General features: G+C 47.5%; 1 protein-coding gene across 1 annotated transcript in view; it reads right to left on the bottom strand.

The window, feature by feature from the left end:
• Positions 1-25,467, bottom strand: part of NT5E (5'-nucleotidase ecto) — a 50,793-nt gene extending 25,326 nt beyond the window's left edge. Inside the window, exon 1 of the mRNA XM_084753450.1 lies at positions 24,507-25,467. Within this exon, the coding sequence (XP_084609576.1) occupies positions 24,507-24,851 (345 nt within the window). The 5' untranslated portion in view covers positions 24,852-25,467. The remainder of the gene's footprint in view (positions 1-24,506) is intronic.
• Between the last annotated feature and the right edge of the window lie 224 nt (positions 25,468-25,691).

Here is a 25,691-nt window from a genome sequence, read left to right on the forward strand (position 1 = left end):
GCCCCAGGACTGAGGAACCATGTCTGGCTAGTCCTCATGCTTGTGGTGCAAGGGTTCCTGTCAAGGGTCCCCCCCCCCCCCCCCGCCGCCACACACCCCTGCCTCCCCCCCCCCCCCCCCCCCACTAAGCCATCTCCCTAGTTTCCCTTCTCCCTCTTGGCATCACCCTTATTTGGACATCAGTGAAAATCTTAAACCCACTTATTATAACACCGGGCACCCTCACTATCTCTGGAGACAATACCCCGCCTCCTCCTTCCTGTCACCTTCATTGCTTTGTGCAGCTGCCTGGCTGGCTTTCACTGCTGAGCTCATCAACTTTAACTCAGAAGGCAATGATTCTTTGCCTCTTGTCTACCTCTCTCACCTTACAGCAGCCACTGAGATCTCCGGCTTACCTGCTATGTTGTTTATTTTCCTCTCAAATGTTTCTGTTGAGGCTGCTTTAACTTCTTGCATAGCTATAGCCCCTCGGTTAAGACCTACTTTAGTTTTTAGCATAACTGTAGCTCCTCTGTTGACACCCCCTTTTGTCTTTAGTATAACTGAAGCCATGTTGCCTTTAATCTCCATTTTGATCATAAAATAAAATTGAGTTCAAATTCTCAGGCTCTGCCTGCCTGACATACGAATAGCCTTTTACTTACACTTCAATACATCTTAAATGTTCTGCTTGAATTAATGATAAGGGCATGTTCTACTTAAACAAAACCACAATACCCTGATATTTTCCCTTCTCCCTGAATGGTGGAGAACTGTCCCCAAGTTCCCATCCTAGCTAATCAGCATTAAAGGTCAGCTGAAATGCTTTGTCTAGCCACCTAGGCACAATGTACCTGGAATAATTGATTCTCCCTGCTTGGTTATGGTATTTTTCCCTTTAAAAACTTACTCTGAAGCCAGGCATGGTGGCTCACGTCTTTAATTCCAGCACTTGGGAGGCAGAGGCAGGAGGATTGCTGTGAGTTCAAAGACAGCCTGGTCTACAAAGTGAGTTTAGGACAGGCAAGGCTAGCACAGAGAGACCCTGTCTCAAAAAACAAAACAAAACCAAAAACAAACTAACAAACAAAAAACCTTACTCTGAAAATGGCTCAGGGTCACACTCTTGGTTCTTGAATCTAGACCATGTCCCTGACTTGTCAGACTTTGCTAAGCAGTAAATAAACTTCCATCTACCTGAGTCTGGGGTCCAAGTGGTCAGAGTGTGGCTATTCCTGAACCCCAACGTTTTTGTTCTGTTCTAAAATTCATTTATCAAACTGGGAAATGGCAGTGCACGTCTTTAATCCCAGCACTCAGGAGGCAGAGGCAGGCAGAGCTCTGCGAGTTTGAGGCCAGCCTGGTCTACAGAGTCAGTCCCTGACAGCCAAGGCTACACAGGGAAACCCTGTGTCAAAAACCAAAATCAACCAACCATCAAATTCATTTATCTAAGATCACGCGGAGGGGACCTCATGTTTTCTGGTAACACTTCCCATAGTCTCTGCTGGTCCTAAGTGCTCCATTTCCCTTTGTTTGTTTGTTTTTTTGTTTTTTGTTTTGTTTTTCGAGACAGGGTTTCTCTGTGTAGCCTTGGCTGTCCTGGACTCACTTTGTAGACCAGGCTGGCCTTGAACTCACAGCGATCTGCCTGCCTCTGCCTCCTGAGTGCTGGGATTAAAGGAATGTGCCACCATGCCGGGCGTGCTCCATTTCCTAATGTCACTGCTGTTGTCTCACTGCAGTCCTTGTCCTTCTCTCTGGACTAGACAGTGGCTTTCTAACCAGGCTTTTGGCAATTGCCACTCGCTTCCCCAGAACAAACTTTCTGAACTGCAGCTTAGATAGTGCCACTCTCTACTTGAAGCCCAGACAAAGGCATGAACCACCTTCAGGATGGCACCCGTAGCCTTGGCAAGTCCCACAAAGCTCTTCTTGGTGTGTACTGCTTTCATCTCTTTCAGTCTCACTTCTGGCACTGCTCCCTCATCCCTTGTTCTCTGTGCAAGGAAGCATGGTTGCCTCTGCCACTTATGACCAGGGATGTGGAAATCATAGCATCCTCTGAAAGAACAATGAATGAATCATAGGAAAGAGTTATCTCAAGCATGGCAGCGTTTGTTACGCACTCGCTGCATGACACAATGAGGGAAAAAAACGTGGTTGTTTGCTGTGCTGCTGCTATTACTATGCTCATTTTACAGATGAAAAAAAAAAGTGAGATGCGGTCAAGTGAAAGGCCTTGTAGGTCATACAGTCTGTTGCTTTGCATCTGGTGACAGATGAATGACAACAGGCACACACACAGAGATCCAGAAGGACCTTGCTGCTCCCTGTTATGCCTTTACCACTTTACATACCCAGTGACCCATTATATACCTAGTGTTCAGAGAAGCCCAGTCTGAGGCAGATGCCCATGTCCCAGCAGGCCGCTCCCCCCCCCCCCCCCCCCCGCCCTCTGGGTAGTAGTCTCTTTGATGAGAGATGCTTGGATACACTGCTGGTGGGGGTGTGTGTCAATAAACAGTGGAATCACTCACAAGTACCTGTTTGGTTTTGTTTGTTTGTTTGTTTTGTTTTTTGTTTTCTCTTCTTACAGTTAGCTTTTCCTACAAATGCACACGTAGAAAATCCCCTTTGCAAATCTTTTGCATTGCGTTCTCCCCACTTGGGATTTCTCCTGCTTCATTATTCCTCTTGCAGTTAGGAGAGCTTCATAATTTATCAGGTTTCTGGGAATATCTCTGAGTTCCCTGTGCTGCTGGCTCACAGCAGCAGGCGCTACAGGAATGTGCTAAGTGAATGGGTCTTATTTATCCTTCGTTATCACTTGCGTTCCCAGCATGCCCTGGGGAAGAGCAGCCCAAGAGGTGAACATGGAGCAATAAATGATGGAGCAACATAAAGGAGGAGACAGGTGCCCCTCAGAGTGCGCGGGGAAATGCTTCAAGTTCCTTCACAAACCACGATCCCTCACTGGTGGAAAGTGGCGTGGCATTTGCCTATGGCTTAAACACATGTTCCCACGAGTTCTGAACCGTCCTTAGACTGTTTAAATTACACCACACAACACAACCGCTATATAAGAGTTGTCAGACTCTACTGCTTGGGGAATATTAATAAGAAGATTATCTGTGCATATGGATACAGTTCTGCTGTTGGTGGGATTCATGGAGTTGATACTGCCTTTTCCTGTCCTTTCTGGAAGTTGTCATTTACAAACTGCAGCTCACTGCAGCCCCATTTACACTGAAGGAGGGCCCATGGACTGTTTGACCTTGGCTGGCTGGAGCACTGTGATTATGGGGTGATGGAATGTTGTGGACCAAGAGCCAAAGCCATCATGGGCTATCTTAGTTTCTTTTAATAGCTGCTGACTACCAGCCTCTATATCTGACCCCACATCCTCTTGATTAAAAACTCCTGGAATTTACCATCTTGCTAAATTTGACAATTCCAGCCTTCATCCAGCCTTAATAACGTGATTTTTTTTTCTTCTATTGAGACAGGCTCTCTTGTATCACAGGCTGACTTTGAAGTTACCATGTAGCCGGGAATGTCTTTCCACCTCTGATTCTGCCTCTGTCTCCAAAGCAGTAGAATTACAGGTTATGCCCAGTTTGTGTGGCTCTGGGGATCTAAATCTCAGGGCTTCCTTTACTTAGAGAAATACTCTACTAACTGAGTTACATCTCCAGCTCCGACATACATTCTTAATCCTGTAGAAAAGGTTTTTCCCAATCTGATACAGGCACCCACCTAAGGACCATGGTCCAAATACTTTGTAAACACACTGATTTATGACTTTAATTTGTTCCATGACTATAAAATACCACGTAACCTCTTCCTCATAGAAGATGTCACCAAGGACTTGGTCATACATATTTGCTCAGAATAAACTGTTTTCTCATTTTCTTTAAAGCAGAGCAGTTGTTTCACCCTGACATAGCAAGAGTTCACATTAACACAGTGACATTGCCGCTGGCTGCTTAACCGTCATCCTAGGCAAGGATCTGCCATGATTCTGAGCCATGCTCCTTTTGTGGCTTTGTAGACAGTGAGCAGACTTGTAGACAGCTAAATTCCAGGACTTATATCTAGTGGGCAAAAGGATGTGAGGTCAAATATAGAGGTTGATAGTAAGTGGCTATTAAGAGAGACTAAAGATAACCCAAAATGACATTGGCTTTTGGTCCACAACATTCCATCACCTCATAATCACAAAGTTCTCATCAGCCAAGGTCAAACAGTCCACAGACTTCTGTACATATTGTTCATTAATTTATCTGTACCTCATGACAGCCTTGTATATTCGCCAAGTGCACTTTTCTCTATCTTAAGAGAGATGAGCTTAGCAAAAATAACTTTCTATACTTCCAACATTAAAATCACAGGCTTGTGATGTTGGCAACTGGTCCGGTCCTGGCTCCCCCCCTCCCACTTTCTTTTGAGGAAAACACGCAAAAAGAAAAGAACTGATGGTCTTAAAGAGAGATGTGTTGCACATTATCTAGTCTGGTGCAGTGGTTTGAACAGGAATGGGCTCCAGGGGCTGATACGTTTGGAGCCCTGGTCATTAGGGAGTGGCACGACTTGAGAGGGACTGGGAGGTGAGACCTTGTTGGAGAGGGTATAGCCTTGTTGGAGGAAGTGTGCCACTGAGGAGGAGTGGTTTTTGAGGGTTCAAGAACTAAGCTAGGACCAGTGGCTCTCTCTTCCTCCTGAAGCCTGTGATTCCACGTGTAGAACTCTTAGCTCCATCTCCATGTCTGACTACAATGCCACTATGCTCCCTAAATGATAACGGGTTAAATCTCTGAAACTGTAAGCCCCCAACTAAATGTGTTCCTTTATAAGAGTTGCCATGGGTCGGGTGTGGTGGCACACACCTTTAATCCCAGCACTCGGGAGGCAGAGGCAGGCGGATCGCTGTGAGTTCGAGGCCAGCCTGGTCTACAAAGCAAGTTTAGGACAGCCAAGACTACACAGAGAAACCTTATCTTGAAAAACAACGACAACAACAACAACAACAACAAAGAGTTGCCGTGGTCACAGTATCTCTTTTCAGCAATAGTACACTGACTAGGACACCTGGGATGTTTGACATCAATACCTGAAACTCTGTTTGCAGTTAAAGTCACAAACAAATGAAAATGTTGGGGACGGAGGAGGAGGCAGTTCCTCTGTGATTCAGGATTCCAAGAACACTGAGTGGACTCGGGGAAGAATACTGACTGTAATGTAGGCAGGCAGTATTTACACAGGCTGAGGGTGGCTTACAGAAGCCCTTTGGCAGTGGAGAAAGCTCTGTTGGCTGTAGGTAAGGCTCAGAAAGTCATAGGAGTTAACAACAGAGGAATGAAGCTATTTTAAGGCTTCTGATGCCAACCTTCCTGTTTGGATTATTAATAATACCCTGTAATTAGGGGAGATGAAAAACTTGTCTTTAAAGTTTGGCTCAGAATTCACATGCATTCTGTTACAGGCCATGACGAATTTCCCTCTAAGGAAAAGCAATGTTCATATGCTGAGAAAACTATAGATAATTAGGAAGTTATCACATCTGTATTCAGTTACTTATTTCCAATATAGCATATGGTGAAAGAATCCCAAACAGTAACTTACTAACTTTTGGATACTGATGAAAAGGAAGGCAGCTCAAACTGACTCAAGTTGATGGATAAACAAATACCAGGTAACATAATGTGCCAACACCCCTCTGCTCATCTGTCTGACAAATTTAGAACACGCTTCTGAATCTCCCTTCACCAAGCAATAAAGGGATCCACCGTCAACTAACCAGGGATGTCATTTTTTTTCATCCCTTCACCAAGATAGTAATTATAAGCATGGAATCTATTTATAAGTAACAAAATGTACTTTTAGCCAGCAACAAATGCCAGGGGCATAATTTTAAATAAGGGCAGAATCCTTTCGACTTTTCTCTCTGAACCACATTTGGTAGCAAGCCTCAGCTGCTGCTGCTGCTGCTGCCCACACTGGCCCTGAAGCAACATGCCAGCAGCTACTGGAGGAGAGACATGCACTGTTTCCCTCATATACAAATGCTCTAGTCGGCGCTGGATAAAGGGAAGAGTGAAGGAGATCATGGTAGTGCTCCCAGGGAGCACGGCCTGAGCGTCACTCTGCTCTGCAGTCTGAGGAAGGAGACAAAGAGGTCAGTGGCCACCTGACTGTCCACTAATGGACTCTCAGTGCTCTGAGGTGGGTTAGCAAAGTCTTATATACTTTTGATTCCCCCTGCCCTCCCCCCAAGTTGCGGTTGATGGGTCTGTCTCCTCGTTATTCAATCTGTCTCCCTGTACACTGATTTGTCCTCACAGTCTATGAAATATGTCCGATAGAGAGAAAGAGCGCACAGAGCATCCACTGGTGAAAGAGAAATCAAACAGCTGGTGGGGAAGAGGAAGAAGAAAGAGAATTAATAAATTAACTTCAAGGCTGGGCATGGTGGTGCATTCCTTTGAGCCCAACACTTGAGAGGCAGAACCAGGTAGGTCTTTATGAGTTTGAGGCCAGTCTGGTTCACATAGCAAGTTCCAGGTCAGCCAATCCTACATAGTAAGACCGTGTCTCAAAACAAACAAACAAACAAACAAACAAACAAACAAACAAACAAACTCAAAGACTGCAGTTATTGGTTCATTTGCCCAGGCCAGGGTCTCATCTGGAAGAAACAGTCTCAGGCCCCAGCTACCAAGCAGAGTTCTGCTTTGAAAGCCTTTGGGGGAATGAGCATTACAGCCACAGAATTGGATACAGAGCAGCAAAAGCAAGGGAGGCCACATGATCCCCAAAGCTTAAAAACAAACAAACAAACATCTTCCCTAGTCACTACATAGTTAGAAAGCCCCAAGATGGTTTGATCTGTTCCCAGGAGCTTTGTTGGCCTCTAGTCACTTTGCCTTGACTGCTGGATGGAGATTTTGTTTTCTCTTCCTTTTCGGATAGTCTCATATAGCATAGGTTGGCAGTCTCCATGCTACGTAGCCAAGAATGAACCGGAATTTCTGATCCTCCTGCCTCTACCTCCCAAGTGCTGGATTACATTATGTGTGAGCATGCTTGGTTTTTGCCGTGCTGGGGATGATCCTCAGGGCTTCCTGCAAGCTAGGAAAGTGCTCTGTTGCTTGAGCCACATCCCTAGCCCCACTGGTGGGATTTTTATTCCAGCTCTACCAGATAAGCATTCAAATAGTTGCTTCTCCCTGTTAGTCCTGCTCAGCAAAGCAGGTTACAGGCAGGAGACCAAGAAGCGAAGAGGTTGCCTGTCCCTCCCCGCACCTTGGATTATTTCAGGAGACACTATGGAGTCTGCTGGAGAGCTCTGGCAGTCACTACTCCCTCCCCTCCCCTCCCCTCCCCTCCTCTCTTCCTCTGCTCCCAATTATTCATTGACAGAGGATACCCCGGCTAGGTCACCCACCAGCAGAGCATTGACCCCCCCCCCATGAAAGAATCCCTCCAGAGGACACACATGGCCCCAAGTGTGGGAAACACCCAGAAGCAGAGTTGACCCTAGACAATTCTATCAGGTCCTTGTTCGACCCCGGTGCCCCAGAGCGATGCTGCTTCCACAGCTGCTCCACCTCTCCAAGGGTTTCTACTTCCACCATGGCCCCGTACAGCCCACTCTAGGGTCTTCTGGCTAGTCCTTCAGCCGCAGGCTCATGGCTTCATCCATGCCCTGCAGGCCACCAGAGTGAGCTGTGTCCCAAGTATCCCCACCTACCTCTTGCCTCTGAGTTGAATTCACCCCAGACTTCCTACCGTTCAAGGAAATAAACATTCCTAACTCCTTGGATACCATGCAGGCCCTCCCGGTGATGTCCTTAGCTGCCTGACTCATTCTGTTAAATTTCCAGGTGCCCTCATCTCTAGGGACACTAAATCCCCAAGATGCCCTGAGATGCTTAGGATACATCAGCGATGGGCCCACCGCAGTCATCTCTCTTCTAATGTGTCTACCAGACCTCACACTCATCTCTCATGGCACTTGTCTGCATTGTGGCTTTGTGCTCACACATTAGCTGTCGCTTGTGCCCTCAGGGATACCAGGGGAGTCATGTCAGTGTTCACTAAATGAACAATACTGACATTCACTCTATCTTCTCCTCTTAAATGGGCCCCATTTTACTCTGTTATGGTGTGTGAGCTGTTAAAACTTTCCAGAAGGCAGGATATGAGGCGAATGTTGTAAATAGTAGGTACATGATGCCTTCGTTTTACGGTGAGAGAAGCCAGGTTGCTAGGCAACTGGTGAGAAATCTAGCCCACTGCTTTTCTACCTCCCAGGTCCTCTCCAGACAATTGCTAGGTTCCTGTGTTTTCATTTCTTATGTGTTAATTTGCAAGTTATCTCCACGTGTTTGTTACTATCTTTGTGTCATTTGTCTGGTGAATGGAACATACTTCAATAAAAATGTAAAGCCGGGGCATGGTGAAACACATTTGTAATCCCAGCACCTGGAGCTTGAGGCCATGCTGGGCTATGCAGCTCTGCCTTATCTCAAACAACAAAGTGTTGATTGTTCTCTGTGTGTCTGGGATGTAAGCATGTAAACACTATTTGGGTTTCATAATGGGAATTTGGAAGAAGATGGAAGCTTGTTAAAAGTCAATTAAAAAATTTTTTTTTTTTAGAATTTAAGGTAATTGGCCTATCAAAGGTTGCTTTTATATGAATTGGATAATGAGCATCTCGTAGTCTTGGTTTTGTTCGTAGACAAATACAAAAGTATCAATAAATTTAAAGTATGGGAATTTAAGAAGGAAAGGGGAAAAAAAAGCAAGGCAAAGAGAATGCTGCATGAAGGTTCATACTTTTGTGTTATACTCTAGGCCTGTTCACAACTACGCCATTTTCTCTTGATAGTGCTATGGGGATAGGGGTTTTTATTTACTCTTTTTATAGATGAGGAAACTGAGGCTCTGATCCCTACAACTAGCAAGTGGAAGAGCGGAGCCTGAGAATTGGGAGTGAGTCTTAAGCAGCCACACAGGGCCTATACTGTGCCCAAACTGCTGCCCATCTGCATGAACGGAGGAGGGAAGCACCGATTAGCTTCTTGGTAGTTTCTTTTTTTTACAGGGCTCTGGAACGCCAAGTAACAACATCGTAATCCTTGTCCTGAAGGGTAGAGTGAAAGCACAGATCCTGCATGTTTATCCATCCACCTCCTTAGCCATCCATCCATCCATCCATTCATCCATCCATCCATCATCCATCCAAGGATCATCTACCCATCTACTCACTCGTCCATTCATCCAACCACCATCCATCTATCCATACATCCATTCCTGCATCATCGATCCACCTATCTGCCTTTCCACCTACCGGAGTATCTTTCATTCATCCATCCATGTGCCATCCATCCATGTATGCTTCCATCCATGTGTCAAACACCTGGGAGACACATGTGTGAAGATTCAGGCACATGATGCATCTTAGGAACTGCAGAATATTGGAGGGCAAGTTTCACCTAAGGGAGCAAAGGCTCACAAGAACATAGCTTCAATGGTATAAAAGACTAGGGCATTGAAAACAAGAGGAGGAGAGATAGTGAAAGTGTTCCAAGAAAAGAGGCTTAACCATGCCAGATGAAAATAAGGAAAGAAGAGCTGATTTAAGAGCAGTAGAATATGCTTGATGCAGAAGAAAACTACCTCTTCTGTATTCCATTAAACAATTGTAATAATGTCAACAGGCTATTTGTTAGAGAGTGGAGGCATATTTATTTAGCGAGTAGCATAACAACTCTTCAGTGAGCCCTACAATATAAGACTTAAGGAGATATATTGCTCTATTACACAGTAGGACTCAGGGGCCCTCAACAGCAGCCATCCAAAGCATGTTTCTACTGATCCATATCTGCTTTCATGGACCGTGTGTAGTGTTGGGCTACCCTCCGTTCCCACAGCCATGGAGCAAGGGACTGTTGGCCCTGGCAGGTGAGTATAACATCCCACTGAATAGCAGGAAGGATCATGGGGTTCTGGTCAGCTTACCTGCATTGTCAACATCACTTGAAAGGATCAAGGAGTAAAAAAGTACAGAACATGGAAGAGGCAGAGGGATCATGGACACGACAAGAACATGGTCCACAAAATCAACTGAATGTGACTCACTTGGGCTCACAGAGGTCAGGAAGCCTGTGTGGGTCTGACCTAGGTCCTCTGCATATATGTCATGGTTGTATAGCTCAGTGTTCCTGAGTGATTCCTGTCATTGGGAGTGGGCGCTGTCCCTGACTCTTTTGCCTGCCTTTGGGACCCTTTTCCTCCTACTGGGTTGCCTTGTCCGGCCTTGATGTGAGAGTATGTGCCTGGTGCCTGGACTTACTGTAGCTTGTCATGCCATGTTTGGTTGATGTCCCTGGAAGGCATGCTCTTTTCTGAGGGGGGAGGGGAAGTGAAGTGTGTGTCGGGTGAATCTAGGGGTGCCAGGGACCAAACGGCCTGTGGCCGACCCCCACCCATTCAGCATCTGCAGCAAACATCCTGCTTGGCCACTCATTAGGCATGCAAGGCATCCGGCTTAGCCCTGAGAAGAGAGCGATCCGATCCTGAGATAACCACAGAGACATCCTGCTTTGCCCCACCTAGGAAAACCCCTCTCCCTGCAGATGTTCCCGGGGCTCAACCCCAGAAGATTTTGTACTTTTCCATTACTCTCCTTGCTTACCCCCGCCCTCCGTAAAGCAGGTTTTAAAAAGCCTGCCCTTACCCTCAATAAACGGCTCTTGACAAGCTACTGTTTCCTTGAGCCACGCCCCTCTCTCGCCCATTACTTTATCCACAGGTTGCAACCCCCCTCGGCCCCCCAATAACTGACCAGCCGGACTGGTTACATGGCGCCCAAGACGTGGGGCTCGAGGTGCGGGTTTCTCCCCGAACGGATTAAGGGACCGGTCCACAGGATTTTTCATGACCAGCCGAGCTCGCCCGGCCAGCCTCGTCATTAGGTGAGTCATCCGTTCGCATATCTCAAGAATGGGCCATTCGCTGTCCAAAGAAGCAAAGAGGCTTAAAGGACATACTCAGAGAGAGGGGTATTAGGGTAAAAAAGAAACATTTGATTGAGTTTTTTGTTTTTATTGACCAGACCTGTCCCTGGTTCATGATTGATGGACCTACTATTCATTCTGAAAAGTGGCAAAAGGTGGGGCGTGAGCTTAATGCGCTTATCCAAAAAGATGGTAATGCAGCGGTGGCGAACAGTATTTTTTCTTATTGGGGCCTTATACGGGACATAATTGAGTCCGGCGAAAACAAAAGCGGACAGAGGCAACTCCTCTCCATGGCTGAACTCTGCCTGCGCGAATCTCTCCCTCCTTCTCATGTTCCTTCCTGTTCCTCTTTGCAGGGTTCCTCTCTTACACTCATTGACATGTCCCCCGACTCTGTTCCTCCTGCATCCTCGAAATCTTCAGAAAATCCTTCCTCTGCGCCCATTTCTGATTCTTCCACGGCCCCCCCACCCCACCCCCGTCTTTACCCTTCGCTTCCTCCCGCCTATGAGGATCCTATCTCAACCATGGAACGCGGGTGTTCACCATTCTGAGCCCCTGTCGTCCCCTTGTCTAAACCCCCCATACCTCTGCTCAGCTTGTTGAGCTGGAAGCTGTCTCACACGCCTTTACATTGCTTCCCCATACTCCCTTTAATCTATCCTCCCCTCTTTTCTCCCGTATCCAACAGCTTATTCTTTTGCGCTCTCAGCCTTTTTTCGTTGGCCATATTCACGCTCACTCCACCCTGCCTGGGCCTCTGACTACACTTAATGCCCAGGTGGACTCAGCCACGCGCCCCCTGCTTTCAGGGCTGGCCATTCCATCCACCAGCGACCCTGTTGCTATGGCCAGGGAGGCTCACGCCCTCCACCGCCTTAATTCCCAAAGCCTCCGCCACATGTTCTCCATCACTCGGAAACAAGCCCAGGGCTATTGTTAAAGAATGCCAGGCATGTGTCACCTTTCTTCCCGAGCCACATACGGGAGTCAACCCTCGTGGCTTCATGCCTGGACAGGTCTGGCAAATGGATGTTATTCATTTTTCCTCTTTTAAGAAACTTAAGTATATTCATGTGTCTATAGATACTTTTAGTGGATTTATTTGCGCCTCTCCGCACGCTGGAGAGTCTACTAGAGATGTTATTGATCATGTTTTGTATTGCCTTATTGCACGCTGGAGAGTCTACTAGAGATGTTATTGATCATGTTTTGTATTGCCTTATTGTACGCTGGAGAGTCTACTAGAGATGTTATTGATCATGTTTTGTATTGCCTTACTGTTGCCCCCAAACCCTTTACCTTAAAGACTGATAATGGCCCTGGATATACAAGCTCTGCCTTCAAGTCCTTCTGTGCCCAACTGCAGATTAAACATGTTACGGGGATACCTTACAATCCCCAAGGACAAGGAATTGTTGAAAGGGCCCACCAGACACTTAAAACAATGCTTAATAAGTTACAGTTTTCCAAAGGAATCCTATATCCCTCTACAGCAGGGCCTCGCCTGCTTCTCAATCATGCATTGTTCGTCCTAAATTTTCTACAAAGAGATGACCATGGCCACTCAGCGGCCGATCGCCTTTGGCACTCTTCCACCTCCTCCACCTATGCCAAGGCTTTGTGGAAGGATCCACTGACCCACCAATGGCATGGACCTGACCCAGTCCTTATTTGGGGCAAAGGTCATGCCTGCATTTATGATCAGAAAGAACAAAATGCTCGCTGGTTACCTGAGCGCCTAATCAAACCTTTTAACCCCCCTCCCCCAGGGAACACCCCTGAGGAAAAGATGTAATTGTGTTCTTTTTCAGGACCATGATCTTCGGTGTGCTGGTCGTTTTTTTACATTGCCTCTGCCTCTTCCCGCCTGCCTCCACCGTCCCTTCATATGACCACTGGCCTTATGCCGTTTATAATTTTACCTGGGAGATTGTTAACCAGGCCAGTGATGTTGTTAATTCCTCCTCGTCCCTGGGTGCTGAGCCCCATTGGCCCATCCTACATGTTGATCTTTGTGCACTTGCCCTAGGAGCTAACTCCTATTGGAGCGTGGAGGATATTTTTTGGCCTACAACCCAGTCCAAGGCGCCCGAACTCACTTCCTCCCATGACATCGGAGGCTTTGAACCAGGCTGTCGCAATGACATGGAACGGGTCATGCTTCACAAAATTTTTTCTAAAGAGGGAAAGGTCTATGGTGGAGGCATCTATGTTTGCCCAGGTTTCTCTCACCGGCCCCGTCATGTTAACCATCGCTGTGGTGGGGCCCAAGATTTTTACTGTGCCTCTTGGGGGTGTGTTGGATGTGTTTCTCCACCTCCCCGCCCTTTTACGAGGGTATTGCTCTTCTTTCCACCTTGCTCTTTACCAATGTTACTCCCACCCTCACCGGCCCAGCTCCCGACAATCGCATTACCCTCCAATCCGTTTCAGGCATAGGTACTTGCCTCCTGGGTCCCCATATGCTCCCTCCTCTTCCCCTCAGCGGCGTTTGTGCCCAGATTGTCATCCCTGACCTCTCCCTCCCCTACATTCTCACGCCAAATAACACCCATTTTGCTTGTTCCTCTGGTTTAACCCCGATCGTCTATGCCCCTACCTTCCTTTCCTCCAAAGACTGGTGTGTCCTTGTTACTCTTCTTCCCCGTTTTACTGTTCATGACCCCGACTCATTTTTAAATTTTCTGGAGGGGGGAATTTCCCTAACCCTAACCCTGCCTCCCCCTGGCTTACTACTCTTCTCCCTACCCTGCTCGGGCCCTTCGTTGGTGTTCTCCTTCTATTATCCTTTGGCCCATGGGCTTTCAACCGTCTTACAGGGTTCGTTAAAAGTCAGGTTGAAGCTGCCACCAAGAATATCCAGGTTCACTACCACCGCCTGGAGACTGAGGACCCAAATGAGACTTCTATTACCATCCAGGAGATATCACCTACGCCTCAGTTGGTTACCTATGGGCGGCCTTTACAGTTCCCGAGGATGCAGAACGCTGGTTGTGCCCTCGGCGCCTTTGGTAAACCTGTGCAAGCCCTCCCCCATATCTTTTGGCCTGAGCCCACCTTGACCTGACCCGCGATAGTGCCTGGTAAGTCAGAGATGGAGCGATCGAATAAGTCTCGGTTATCAGACGTCGGTCGGTCCTTGGTGGGAGGACAGACCATAGGCATGGTAAGATTGAGCATCGATCCTCTAGCAGGCTCAGGCCATCGCGAGGCCCCCTTTCCTTGGGAATTTGGCTGGTCCAGAATAACTGTTGTCCTGAAACACTTGGACATTAGTGATTCTCAAATATACCGCCATCCTGTAACAATGACTGGTGACCTCCTAAAGGTCATTCGCTGGGCTGTAAGGTCTCCCTCAGGCCAAAATAAACAAAAAAGGGTGAGATGCCAGGGACCAAATGGCCTGTGGCCGACCCCCACCCATTCAGCATCTGCAGCAAACATCCTGCTTGGCCACTCATTAGGCATGCAAGGCATCCGGCTTAGCCCTGAGAAGAGAGCGATCCGATCCTGAGATAACCACAGAGACATCCTGCTTTGCCCCACCTAGGAAAACCCCTCTCCCTGCAGATGTTCCCGGGGCTCAACCCCAGAAGATTTTGTACTTTTCCATTACTCTCCTTGCTTACCCCTGCCCTCCGTAAAGCAGGTTTTAAAAAGCCTGCCCTTACCCTCAATAAACGGCTCTTGACAAGCTACTGTTTCCTTGAGCCCTGCGTCTCTCTCGCCCATTTCTTTATCCACAGGTTGCGACCCCCCTCGGCCCCCCAATAACTGACCAGCCAGACTGGTTATAGGGGGAAAGGGGAGATAGAGCAAAGAGACTGGGGGGGGGTGGGGGGAAGGAGGGGAGGGAAACTGCAGTTGAGATGTAATATATGAGAGAAGAATAAATAAAAAATAAAAGATTCGAAAGAATCAAGATTAACAGTTCAAAAAGGAAGAAGGAAGGAAGGAAGGAAGGAAGGAAGGAAGGAAGAATACAGACAAACAGCATTTCACACTGTCTGTATAATCTAAAATTGTACAGACTCTTTACACAGGCAAAATATGCATGGTACAGTGATGTTTAGAATTAACTGATCTAGTAATTGTGTCCAGGCAGGTTTATCTCTCTGGAGACAGAAAACACCAACTAATGTGCATATTATATATAGAAGCAATTACTTATATGAGGGAAAAGAGGCACCTAGAGAAATGGTAATTAATCATATCACATTAGTTACATGATTTATTACATTAAGTTACATACATTAATTATAAGTAATTAATTAATTTAATTTTATGCATATGAGTGCTTTGCTTTCACGTGTGAACACCCATCACACATGTGTTGAGAACCAGCGTTTGATCCCCTGGAACTGGAGTTAGAGGTGTCTGTGAGCCACCGTGGGGGTGCTGAGAACAGAGCCAGGGTCCTCTGCGAGTGCAACAAGTACCCTTAGTGCCGTTTCTCCAGATCACATAGGGATTTTAAAATCTACTTATGGGGCTAAAGAAAAGAAACGCTAAAGGGACACAAACTGCGCTCAGCTGTATTCGTGGGTGGAGTACAGCAGGGCGCCAAAGTGGTGTGTGAGGAGTTCCTTGTCAATTCCCGGTTACTAAATGTAAATGCCAAGGCAAGGCAAGATGAGGGCAGGGGCTACCTCTGCTTCCTCCTCCGGCCAGCCAGAGCCAGTGTCACCCAGTCCCGTCTAGCCTGCAACTCAGATGACAAGAAAGTAGAGTCTGTGGCCACAGCCTCCACGGCTGAGGTCCCTTCATGCCTGAGGCTTGAGAATCAAATCTCTAAATCAAGAACGTCCCTACTACAACTTCCACAGTCTGGGCTCTAAGCAATAATTAGCTAAAATTGTAACTGGTTGTGATGGTGTAAGCCTTTAATCCTGGGATTCCGGAGGCAGAGGGCAAGTAGATCTCTGTGGATTCAGGGCCAGCTTGGTATAGTAAGTGAGGAGTTCCAGGCCAGCCAGGGCTACACAGAGAGACTCTGCTTCAAGCAAACAAAGCAAATATCTTTAATTCATTGTGTTTGTGATGCGCATGAGGGCATGCCTGTGAGAGACCCAGGGTAATCTGTGAGAGTCCGTTCTCTCCTTCCACCACTTGTCTTCCACGCACCAAAGTCAAACGATTCGCTAGACTTGGGGGGCAAGCACCCCTACCCACTGAGCCATCTTGCAGGGCCACTCTTATCTTTTCTTAAAACAAACCTTATCTGGGTTTGGCTCTTAGCTTGGGGAGGGATCACACTGTTTCTTAAACTAACATTGCTAATTTGCATTCCTGCCAAACATTCTCAGAGTGTCCTTAATAAGAGAAGCCTAGTAAGTGCTTGAACATAAACGTGTTCTCTCTCTCTCTCTCTCTCTCTCTCTCTCTCTCTCTCTCTCTCTCTCTCTCATCTTTATGTGTGTATGGGCACATGAATGGAGATCAGAGGACAACTGTGTGGAGTCAGTTCTTTTTATCTTCCTGGGGCTTGTACTTGGACTTTTAGGCTTTTTTTTTTTTCTGGAAAGCATTCTTACCAGCTGAGCCATCTTGTTGGCTTTCCTTAGTAGCTCTAAACCAGTCCTGCTCTGTGGCTAAAAGGAGCCTGGAAGGGCAGGGCCCACTGGAATATATTCTAAGCACCAAGTTCTACCCTAGATCCTGTATGCCAGCCTCAGTACTTGGCACACAGCTGGCACTCAGTGGCACTCCACGAAGATCTGTGGACTGAGTAAATAACTTCAAAGCAACATTCTGGAAGTGGGCTGCTGCCTCTCCTGTTCTGCAGCACATCATTTCTGCTACTAGGGGAATAGCTCTCCTCAGAGCACCACGGACATCTTTTCACTTGAAGACAGTGGCTAAAAGGAAGTACCGGGGAGGAGGCTCAAACTATCTCTCCACCAGGAAATGGTTGCCTCATCTCAGGTATCTATGAGATCTATGAGGGAGGAGTAAGAGTCACCGAACCAACTTACCCTTGAGTGTAAAATTAAGTTCAAAGACAATGTGAGTTACATTGGCAGATCAGAAACTGACAGAGGGGGCTGGGCAGGAGCTTAGGTGCTGAGACATCACACTCATCACATTCGGGAGACCACCCTCTCTAAACCTACTTTATACTTACACAGCTGACAAGTGGAAGAGCAGAGACGTAAAACCTGGATGTGTGTTGAAGCTGTGGCTTAGTGCCTGGTGCTTGCCGCGTGTGCACAACATCTCCGCTTAGGGCTTGAAATAAATAGCAGGCTTCCACAGTCAAGGGTGTCTGTGGCTTGACTGTTGCCACCAAAACTCATGTTTAAATTTTATCCCCATGGTGAGGTATCAAGAAGTAGGTACATGAAACTGGGCATGGCGGCACACCCCTTTAATCCCAGCACTCGGGAGGGAGGCCAGCCTGGTCTATAGCGCAAATTCCAGGACAGCCAGGGCTACATTGAGCGAGAAACCCTGTCTTGAAACCAAAACCAAAACCAAAAGAAGTAGGAAGGAGGTGTTGGATGATGAATGGATTAATTTTCACGTAGCTTAATGGATGAATAAATTGCTGGGTTATCCCCAGAGTGGCTCTGTTATAAAAATCACCTTGGCTGTGTGTCTTACAGGAGTCCCTTCCCCCATGTGAGGTCTAGCATTGCTTCAGGACCCTGTAGTGATCCCAACCAGCATGAAGAGCAGAACAGCCTCATCGTGAGGCTCATCCCAGAGGCCAGAAACTTGAGTTACAATGTTTCCTCTTTCCTCAGGTATTTTTTTAAAAATACTTATTTATTTATTATGTATACAGTGTTTTGACTGCATGTACCCCTGCATGCCAGAAGAGGACACCAGATCTCATTATAGATGGTTGTGAGCTACCATGTGGTTGCTGGGACTTGAACTCAGGACCTTTGGAAGAAAGAACAAGCAGTGCTCTTAAACACTGAGCCATCTCTCCAGCCCCTCGGGTATTTATAATAGTATCAAGAGCACAAGGAGGAGCTTAAATAGAAGAAGCAATGGTCCTGTGTGGTGGTGTTAAAGGCTACCCACTAACTGCTCTTGATGCCTCAGGCTCGAGCCCTCCTGAAAGGACAGACATAAAGAAAAGACGACACCTTTTCACCTGAAGACAGTGCCTGAAAGGAGGTACCTGGGAAGAGTACCCCCTCCTCCAGCTATCTCTTCCCCAGGAAATGGTTGCCTCATTCCCAAGTATCTGTGAGATCTGTGAATGAGGAATAAGGGTCACTAAGCAAACTTTGCTTTAAGCCTGTCTTGCTTGGATGGTTTTTGGTTCGGCTTGTTTGTGCATGGTCAACTTGATAGAAGCTCAAGTTATCTGGGAAGAGAAACCTCAGTTGAGAAAATACCTCCATTCAGAGTGCCTGTAGCTAAGTCTGAGCAAGCCAGGACTAGCAAGCCAGCAAGTAGCCCTACACCACGGCCTCTGCATCAGTTCTCGCCTCCAGGTGCCTGCCCTACCTACCTGAGTTCCTGCTTTGACTCCCCTCAGGGATGGACTGTTACCTGGAAATGTAAGAAGAAATAAACCCTTTCTTTCCTGAGCGTGTGTGTGTGTGTGTGTGTGTGGGGGGGGGGGTTGGTCATGGTCTTCTGTCACAGCAACAGAAGCAAGACAAGGCAAGACCCTCTTCTGAGCCGTCCACACAGCATATGAGCCAAGGCCCCTCTCCCTGGGGTAGCACTGCCAAACACTTGTCACCATCAGCTCTTCTACATTCATGTGCCTGTGGGGGGAATAACATAGGCTCCACGGGTAGCTATGGAGGTTTCATGACATTAAGTAACCTGGTGAGGGGCTGGAGAGAGGGCTTATCGGTTAAGAGCACCGGCTGCTCTTGTAGAGTACCCTAGTTCCATTCCCAGCACCCACACAGTGGCTCATGGACACCTGTAACTACTGTTCCAGGGGATGTGATACCTCTTCTGACCTCTATCTACAGGGACCTGGCACACACGTGCCAAACAAACAGATGTGCAAGGCAAACACATTCAGTCAGTGTCACTCCCAAGGTCCCCAGGGGCGGTTTCAACGAAAACCATCATCCTTCCTAAATTCACATATTTGGACACTTGGCCCCTAGTTTGTGGTGCTGTTTGGGACTGTCGTAGGACTGAACATTTAAGACATGGAGCCCTCACTAGGGGCAGGCTTCGAGGATTTTATAGCCGTCCCCTCACTTTAGTGCGTGCTCTCTCTCTCTCTCTGTTTTGTGTGATCACTCATCTTCCGTTCCTAACTGCCTGATGACATGCCTCCCCCACCATTACGGATGTTCCCTCTGCAATTGAAAGCCCAGGCAAATTCACTCTTCTTAATATTGCTTCTGGTCGCGGTATTTTTTTTTTTTTTTAAATCACAGTTGAGTCTTTACTGCATCCCCAGACTGCTGCCTGGCCAGATTCCGTTCCTGCTTCTTACATTTCTCAGACACTTCTGTTCATCTTTCCCAAATGATTTCTCTAAGTAGCTATGGGTTTTTTTTTAAATTTGATTTATTATCATTATTATAGTTGTGTGTTTGCGTGTGTGTGTGTATGTGTACGAGTGTGTGTGTGTGTAGGCACATGACTGTTGTGAGTATGTGTAGGTCAGAAGACAAATTCTAGAAGTCAGTACTCTACCTTGAGGCTATGTGATGTGTTCCAGGCTAGCCCATCTGTGAGCTTTTAGGACATTTTTCAGGGCTCTATATCCTATCTTCTTGTAGGAGTGCTGCGATTCCAGATGACCACCACCACATGAAGCTTTTTCCTTCTCCTCCTCCTCTTCCTTCCCCAAGTTTAGGGGGAATCAAACTCAGATTATCAGGTTTATGTGTCAAGCACTTAATTTGCTTTTTGTTGTTTTGGCATCAACCCGTTCTCTAGTTTTCTGTAAACACTGACTAGGTGTCCACCAATTCAATCCTGACACTGTCTACTTTGACTTAGTGTCATTTCCCACAATTTACTGCACCCCCACCCAGATTGCTGTTTGGCCTGCTTCAGGACCCCATCACACAAAACTGCATATGCCCATCTTGGCACCTGGTCTAGAGGCCTGGGCCACCTTCTACTTCTAACAGACCCGTTACAAATCGGAGGTTCCCATGACCCCATCCACACATTTGATGACTACCTAAAGGAATTCACGGAGCCTCAAAAGTTATTATTATTGGATTATTGTGAAGGATACACTAGGAGTAGTCAAGTGGAAGGAATGTCCGGGGCAAGGCACAGCACAGGAGACAAACAGAGCCCCTGTGCCCTGTTAGGCATCTCCCTGTGCGCAGCAATCTCAAACTCATCAGGTGGGTGGATGAGGTTAGAAATTCCAACTCTAACCCTCTAATCTAAGCAGTAGGCCCCTCTCAGCCCTGGGCTCCACCCTGAGGCTATCCACAGCCCCAAATCAAAGCAACCTCATTAGCTTAAACTAGTAGACTCAGCTATTATTCAAGGGATCACTATGAATAACAAAAGGCATTTCCTGCCGCTTTGGAAACTCTTTTTGTCTAAGGACCAGGGGAAAACAGTCTGCCTTCTACTTAGAGGCCGCCTAGATCCCCAGGTCAAGGGAGCTTAAACTTCTCTGAGGTCTGTGAATCTCCATTTTGAGTCTTGTTTCAGTTTCATTTTGGTCCAGGCTTCCACACACCTGTGCTCTTCTCTGAACAGAAAAGCATCTCACAGCAGCAAACCATTCCTCAGGACTTCCTGTTTTTAGAGATGAGACTCAGGGATAAGCACCTTCAACCCCCTCAATAAACTGTTGGCTGCGGAAGGAAGTGACAGTCAGTTTCCACAGGCCCTAGAAGGCAGAGAGATAGCGGCACTTGCTTTTCCAGGGAGAGTCTTGGCGATTTGAGCTTTAAAGTAGCACTGCTACATAAGCTTTCAAATACACAACACTGGCTAAAACAGACAAGCATGAGTTTTCTGATTACTTGAATATGCTAAATAAAGGATTCTGGTCTAAGAGGTACAGAGTTGAACAATGTTGACCGGCAACGTAGCATCATCAAATTGTTGTCTAAAATTGACCATAGATCAATAGCTAGAGTGCTTCAAAATGAGGCAAATCCAATGAAAAAGAAAGGGAAAAAAAATATGCAAACATGACAACAGAGAAGAGGAAACCCAAAAGATCCAAAATCTCATCAAAAGATGCTGAGACTGCCTAATTATTAAAAAACAAACAAATGAACAAAAGAGAGATAACAACAGGCCAAGATGGGCGCTGAGGAGATGGGTCAATGGTTAAGAGCACTCGCTGTGCTTGCAGAGTACAGACAGGAATTTGGTGCCTGGCATCCACATCAGATGGCTGACAACTTTCAGCAACTCCATCTCCAGGGGATCTAGCCTTCCCAGGCACCAACACACACACACACACACACACACACACACACACACACTTCACACAATATCTTTTTTTTTTTTAAAGAAGGGGTAATGACACAGAGATTAATCCTCTGCTGGGTGTTGGCTGAGGAACAAAGTAGTGGGTACTAAGCCCTCGGGAAGGCACAGCTGGCAATCCTTTGTCAAAGGAAGAACCAAGCACACACATTGTGACCACCAACTTTGCACCTGAGTTTGAAAGTCCTCACAGTGAAACCTGCTGAAGCTATCTGGAACAGCCGAATCTGTGAGGCAGGGGTTTGTTAGAGCCCACGTTCGAATCTACCAGAGACTGGTTGATGTGTGAAGAGGTCACGGTGCACCATGATACACAGGAGCACTGCAGATATAGAGCGAGGCAGGAAAATCATAAAAAAACAAACAAACCAGGGTTAGTGTGGCAGTTTAAATAAGAATGCTCCCATGGGCTCTTATGTTTGAACCCCCAACAACTCAGACTCCTCATGAACTTTTCCTGTCTTCCTGTCTCCTAGCTTCTAAAGGGGAAAAAAAGTGCTGTGCTTTCCTAACCTCTGGGCTATTTTTCGCAATAGGTTGGTGTGTCATCCCTCTCACACCTCAGGGGACACCAGTCCCTCCACTAGGACAGACAGCTACACCACCTGGATGTTTCTGTCATCTTCTCCCAGTTTCTGCCCAGCAGCAGGGCCCAAGGGGTCTTCAGACCCATCCTGGTCCTGCAAGGCCAACAGAGCATCTCTTAGGAATGTGGCAGGTCTAGAGAGTACCGACTATCTGGGATGCTCCTACTTTAATTTCCGGCGCTAAACTGGATTCCACTTACAGGGAACTGGAGACACTCCTTCTACAGTTGTTCACTTTGATCTGGATCTCCAGCATCCCAGAATCAACACAGGCAGCTGAGATAGGGGGATCTTATAACAGAAGCAATAAACTCCCAAGGCTTAGTATAATATAAGCAACGCGACAGCACAAACCGGCTGTGAGACAGGATGACTGCTGCAGTGCTATGCAAGCTACTATGGCTCTCGCAGGTCAAGTCATGTGTATTAAACCACCCAGAGCTCACCCCACGGAGAAGTTCTGACGACTGCTGGGGAAAGTGTAGCTATGGACTTCGTCATTCCCTCTCCTCCCACTCTGACACCGGCCAATGTAGTTTACTCTTCCGCAGGCCCCACTCCAATTACTTTGATGGGGCTTTGTAAGAAAGCAGTTCCATCCCACAAAAAAGCATTCAAAACACTCAAGAATGATGAGCTCCAACTTGTAGCACAGCGGGCTCATTCTGCCTTAGAGAGAGGGACATATTCCTGTTAAGGAATATTTACACAACCGAGAAGAAAAGAGGGCTAGAAAAAAGAAAATGCTGTAAAGCTGTGGTTTATATATGAAGTCAAAACAAGCGCATGCAGTGTTTACCCTTCTGGGAGGAAGTAGAGACGCGAGCTAGTTAGCAATCCATTTATGTAAGTGTTTGTATTGCCGTTACCGCTTGCAAAGCTTCAAGAAAGTCTTGCTGTGGAAAAAGAAGGCTGAGAGACAGGCAGAGTTCTGGAGAGGCGCGATTCTTCTTTTGGTAACCAGCTGCTGAGGCGGTGGCTCAAGGAGGCTTAAGGACTCTTAGAACCGCCTGTGCTGTGAGAGTCTCTAAGCCAACTTTCAGTACCGGATGACCTCTCCTTCTCTGACCTCTAAGCTGGTCCCCGCACCGCGGCTAGTCCGCGCCTCCCTTCCACACCCTCTGCTTTCACTGGGCTCTCGGAACCCGTCCTGGCCCTGTTCTTTCTCTTGCAAAGCTCTTACGTTTTGTTGTTGTTGTAGTCTCAATTTTTTTCCCTCCAACCGGGCAGAATCTTTTACTCTGGGCTCCACACTAGGTTGAATATGAGTGGTGGCTCTCAATTCTTTTTTTTTTTTTTTTTTTAACATCGCAGTTGTGTTTTATTTGATTATTCTTTGCTCCCTCTCAACAAGAGATGCATCATCTCCAAGAGAGTACTCGAAGTCACATTTTAGGATCTGTCTCTGTCTCTCTCCTTTCTTTTCTTTTCTTTTTTTTTCCCAGAGCTGAGGACCAAACCCAGCGCCTTGGGGATTTAGCTCAGTGGAGCTAAATCCCCAACGCTTAGTCTTTTTTTTTTTTTTTTAAAGATAAGATCTCCCTTTCCTTTTTAAACATTTATTTTATTTATATATTTATTTATTTTAAGATAAGATCTCCCGTTCCCTAGGCTGGCCTCTAGCCAAAGATGACCTCGAACTGTTGATCCTCCTCCAAGTCTGCCCCACAAGCCTAGTTTGTGAAATGCTAGGGATCAAGTCCAGGGCCACTGGAACAGTAAGCAAGCGCTGCAAAAACCCAGCTGCGTCCGTGGCTCCCTTATCTCTGGAGCTCGGCTCCTTCAGAGTCTCTACAGTCAAGCAGGTTTTAGTGAACCCTTGAGGTCCCAGCTTTGCCGAATTTGGGTTCTTTCTGACATTTCTTTTTCCTGAAACCTGTGCAGGCAGTGCCTGGGAGCAGCAAGAACTATCAGTTCCAGAGATTACATTATGTGCACACAGTGCTTTTTGGGTAAATATTCTTCCCGTTTTATAGAAGATTTGGCCACTGAGGCCTAACAAATAATTAGCATAAGGTCACAGAAAAGTAGCTGTCCTGGAACTCTACCTAAGGGGGGGGGGGCGGTTGTTGTTGTGCTTAGACTTGAGAGCCAATCCGATGTCTCCCTGCTTGGTGCCTAGTGACCTGAATAAATTTTGACCGGATTTCCTTTCAGTATAATAGGGATGAGGCATTCTTTGAAAGACCGGGCAGATGGGAGACGGAGCAGACTGAGATTGTCTCTAGCCCTTGATAAAATCCATTGCTTTGCTTTACGTACCCTAGCTACCTGCTGTGGCGGTAGGATCCTTCTCCTAACGCTCCCAGTTCACAGTGGGGCTCCAATACCATCAATTTAGGACGTTAATCTAAGGGATTCCCGTCTGCACCCACGTTGCACACTGGTTTGAGTTCCACCTGCACATCTCTGAGAGCTATCTGTGCCAGGCCACTAGCGAGTTCTCCAGCCTCTCCCTCTGGGTCTGTGGCTCCTACCCTGGGAGCCTTCTCCTTACCATGGCATCGTAGCGCAGGGTGTTCATGAAGTGTGCCACTTCAAGGCCTTTGTAAACGGTGAACCAAATGGTGCCCTGGTACTGGTCGCCGGCATCGAGCAGAAGCACATTGGGTTCCTCCTGCCGGATCTGCTGCACCTTGGTGAAAAGCCGCGCCACGCCGCCGACACACAAGCTCGCGTTGAGGCACTTGGTAGAGTCATCGCTGGTCTGTTCCAGCCGGCTGTGTACGTCGTTGGTGTGCAGGATTGTGAGCTCCCAGGCTCTGGCTGTGGGCCACAGTGGCAGCAGCGCGCTCAGGGCGAGAAGCAGCCACTTGGGCGCCAGAGCGGACGCGGGACGCATGGCTGGCTTGAGCGCGTTGAGACGGTGGACTGGCCCTGAGCCCGGATAGCACGGGCCACCGGGGCCTGCTCTAGGCTGCCGGGCGGGGTAGGGTAGGGCGGGACCAGACCCGCCTCCTCCAGCCTCGGGCCCTCCCGCCTGCAGGCGCACTCCCAGAGTCACCCGATCCGACCCTGGAACCCCAGGCACCGGGAACGGTTGGCCTGGCAAACGCAGCTAGCAGGGAACAGAGAGGAGGTTGTTCGCGCGGTGGGCGAGCACCAAAGAGAGCCTGGGTGCCACAGTCCCTGGAGGCGGTGGCAGCTTCGGGGGCTGCCTCGCTGATCCTCACCTCTCCAGGGCACCGATTTCTCTAGAAGAGCGTACGGCTTGTGTTGCGCTGTCGTCGCCAAGAAAAAAAAAAAAAGAGTATGGCAGAAAGGAAGACGAAAGCGGGACAGAGAGGGGTCTGGAGCACGCCAAGGAGGTGCGCTCCGCGGTTGCTGCGGTGGGACCAGGACACTCCGCAGCCCGAGACGCTAAGTAGGTTTGAAGACACAACTGCTCCACGTAGCTCAGATCTGGAATCTCAGAAGCGAAGCAATCTTCGGGATGCAGCCTTTTATGTATCTACAACTCAAACCTTAGTAATAAACCCCAGGTGGCGCGTGGCCAGCTCTGAAAGCTAACCAGATCCTACCGGGTAAAGCCCTGACAGCTGCGCGGAAGCACTGCCACCCCCTGAGCTTTTGCAGCCTTCTTTCCTCTCTGTCCTACTTTTTTAGGTTTTTGAGTATGTGGGGTGTGTGTGTGTGTGTGTGTGTGTGTACAGCTTTTAGCAGTAATAGTGGAAATCCATAT

Source organism: Acomys minous, assembly GCF_964271855.1.
Source record: "Acomys minous genome assembly, chromosome: 13".
Lineage (NCBI taxonomy): Eukaryota > Metazoa > Chordata > Mammalia > Rodentia > Muridae > Acomys > Acomys minous.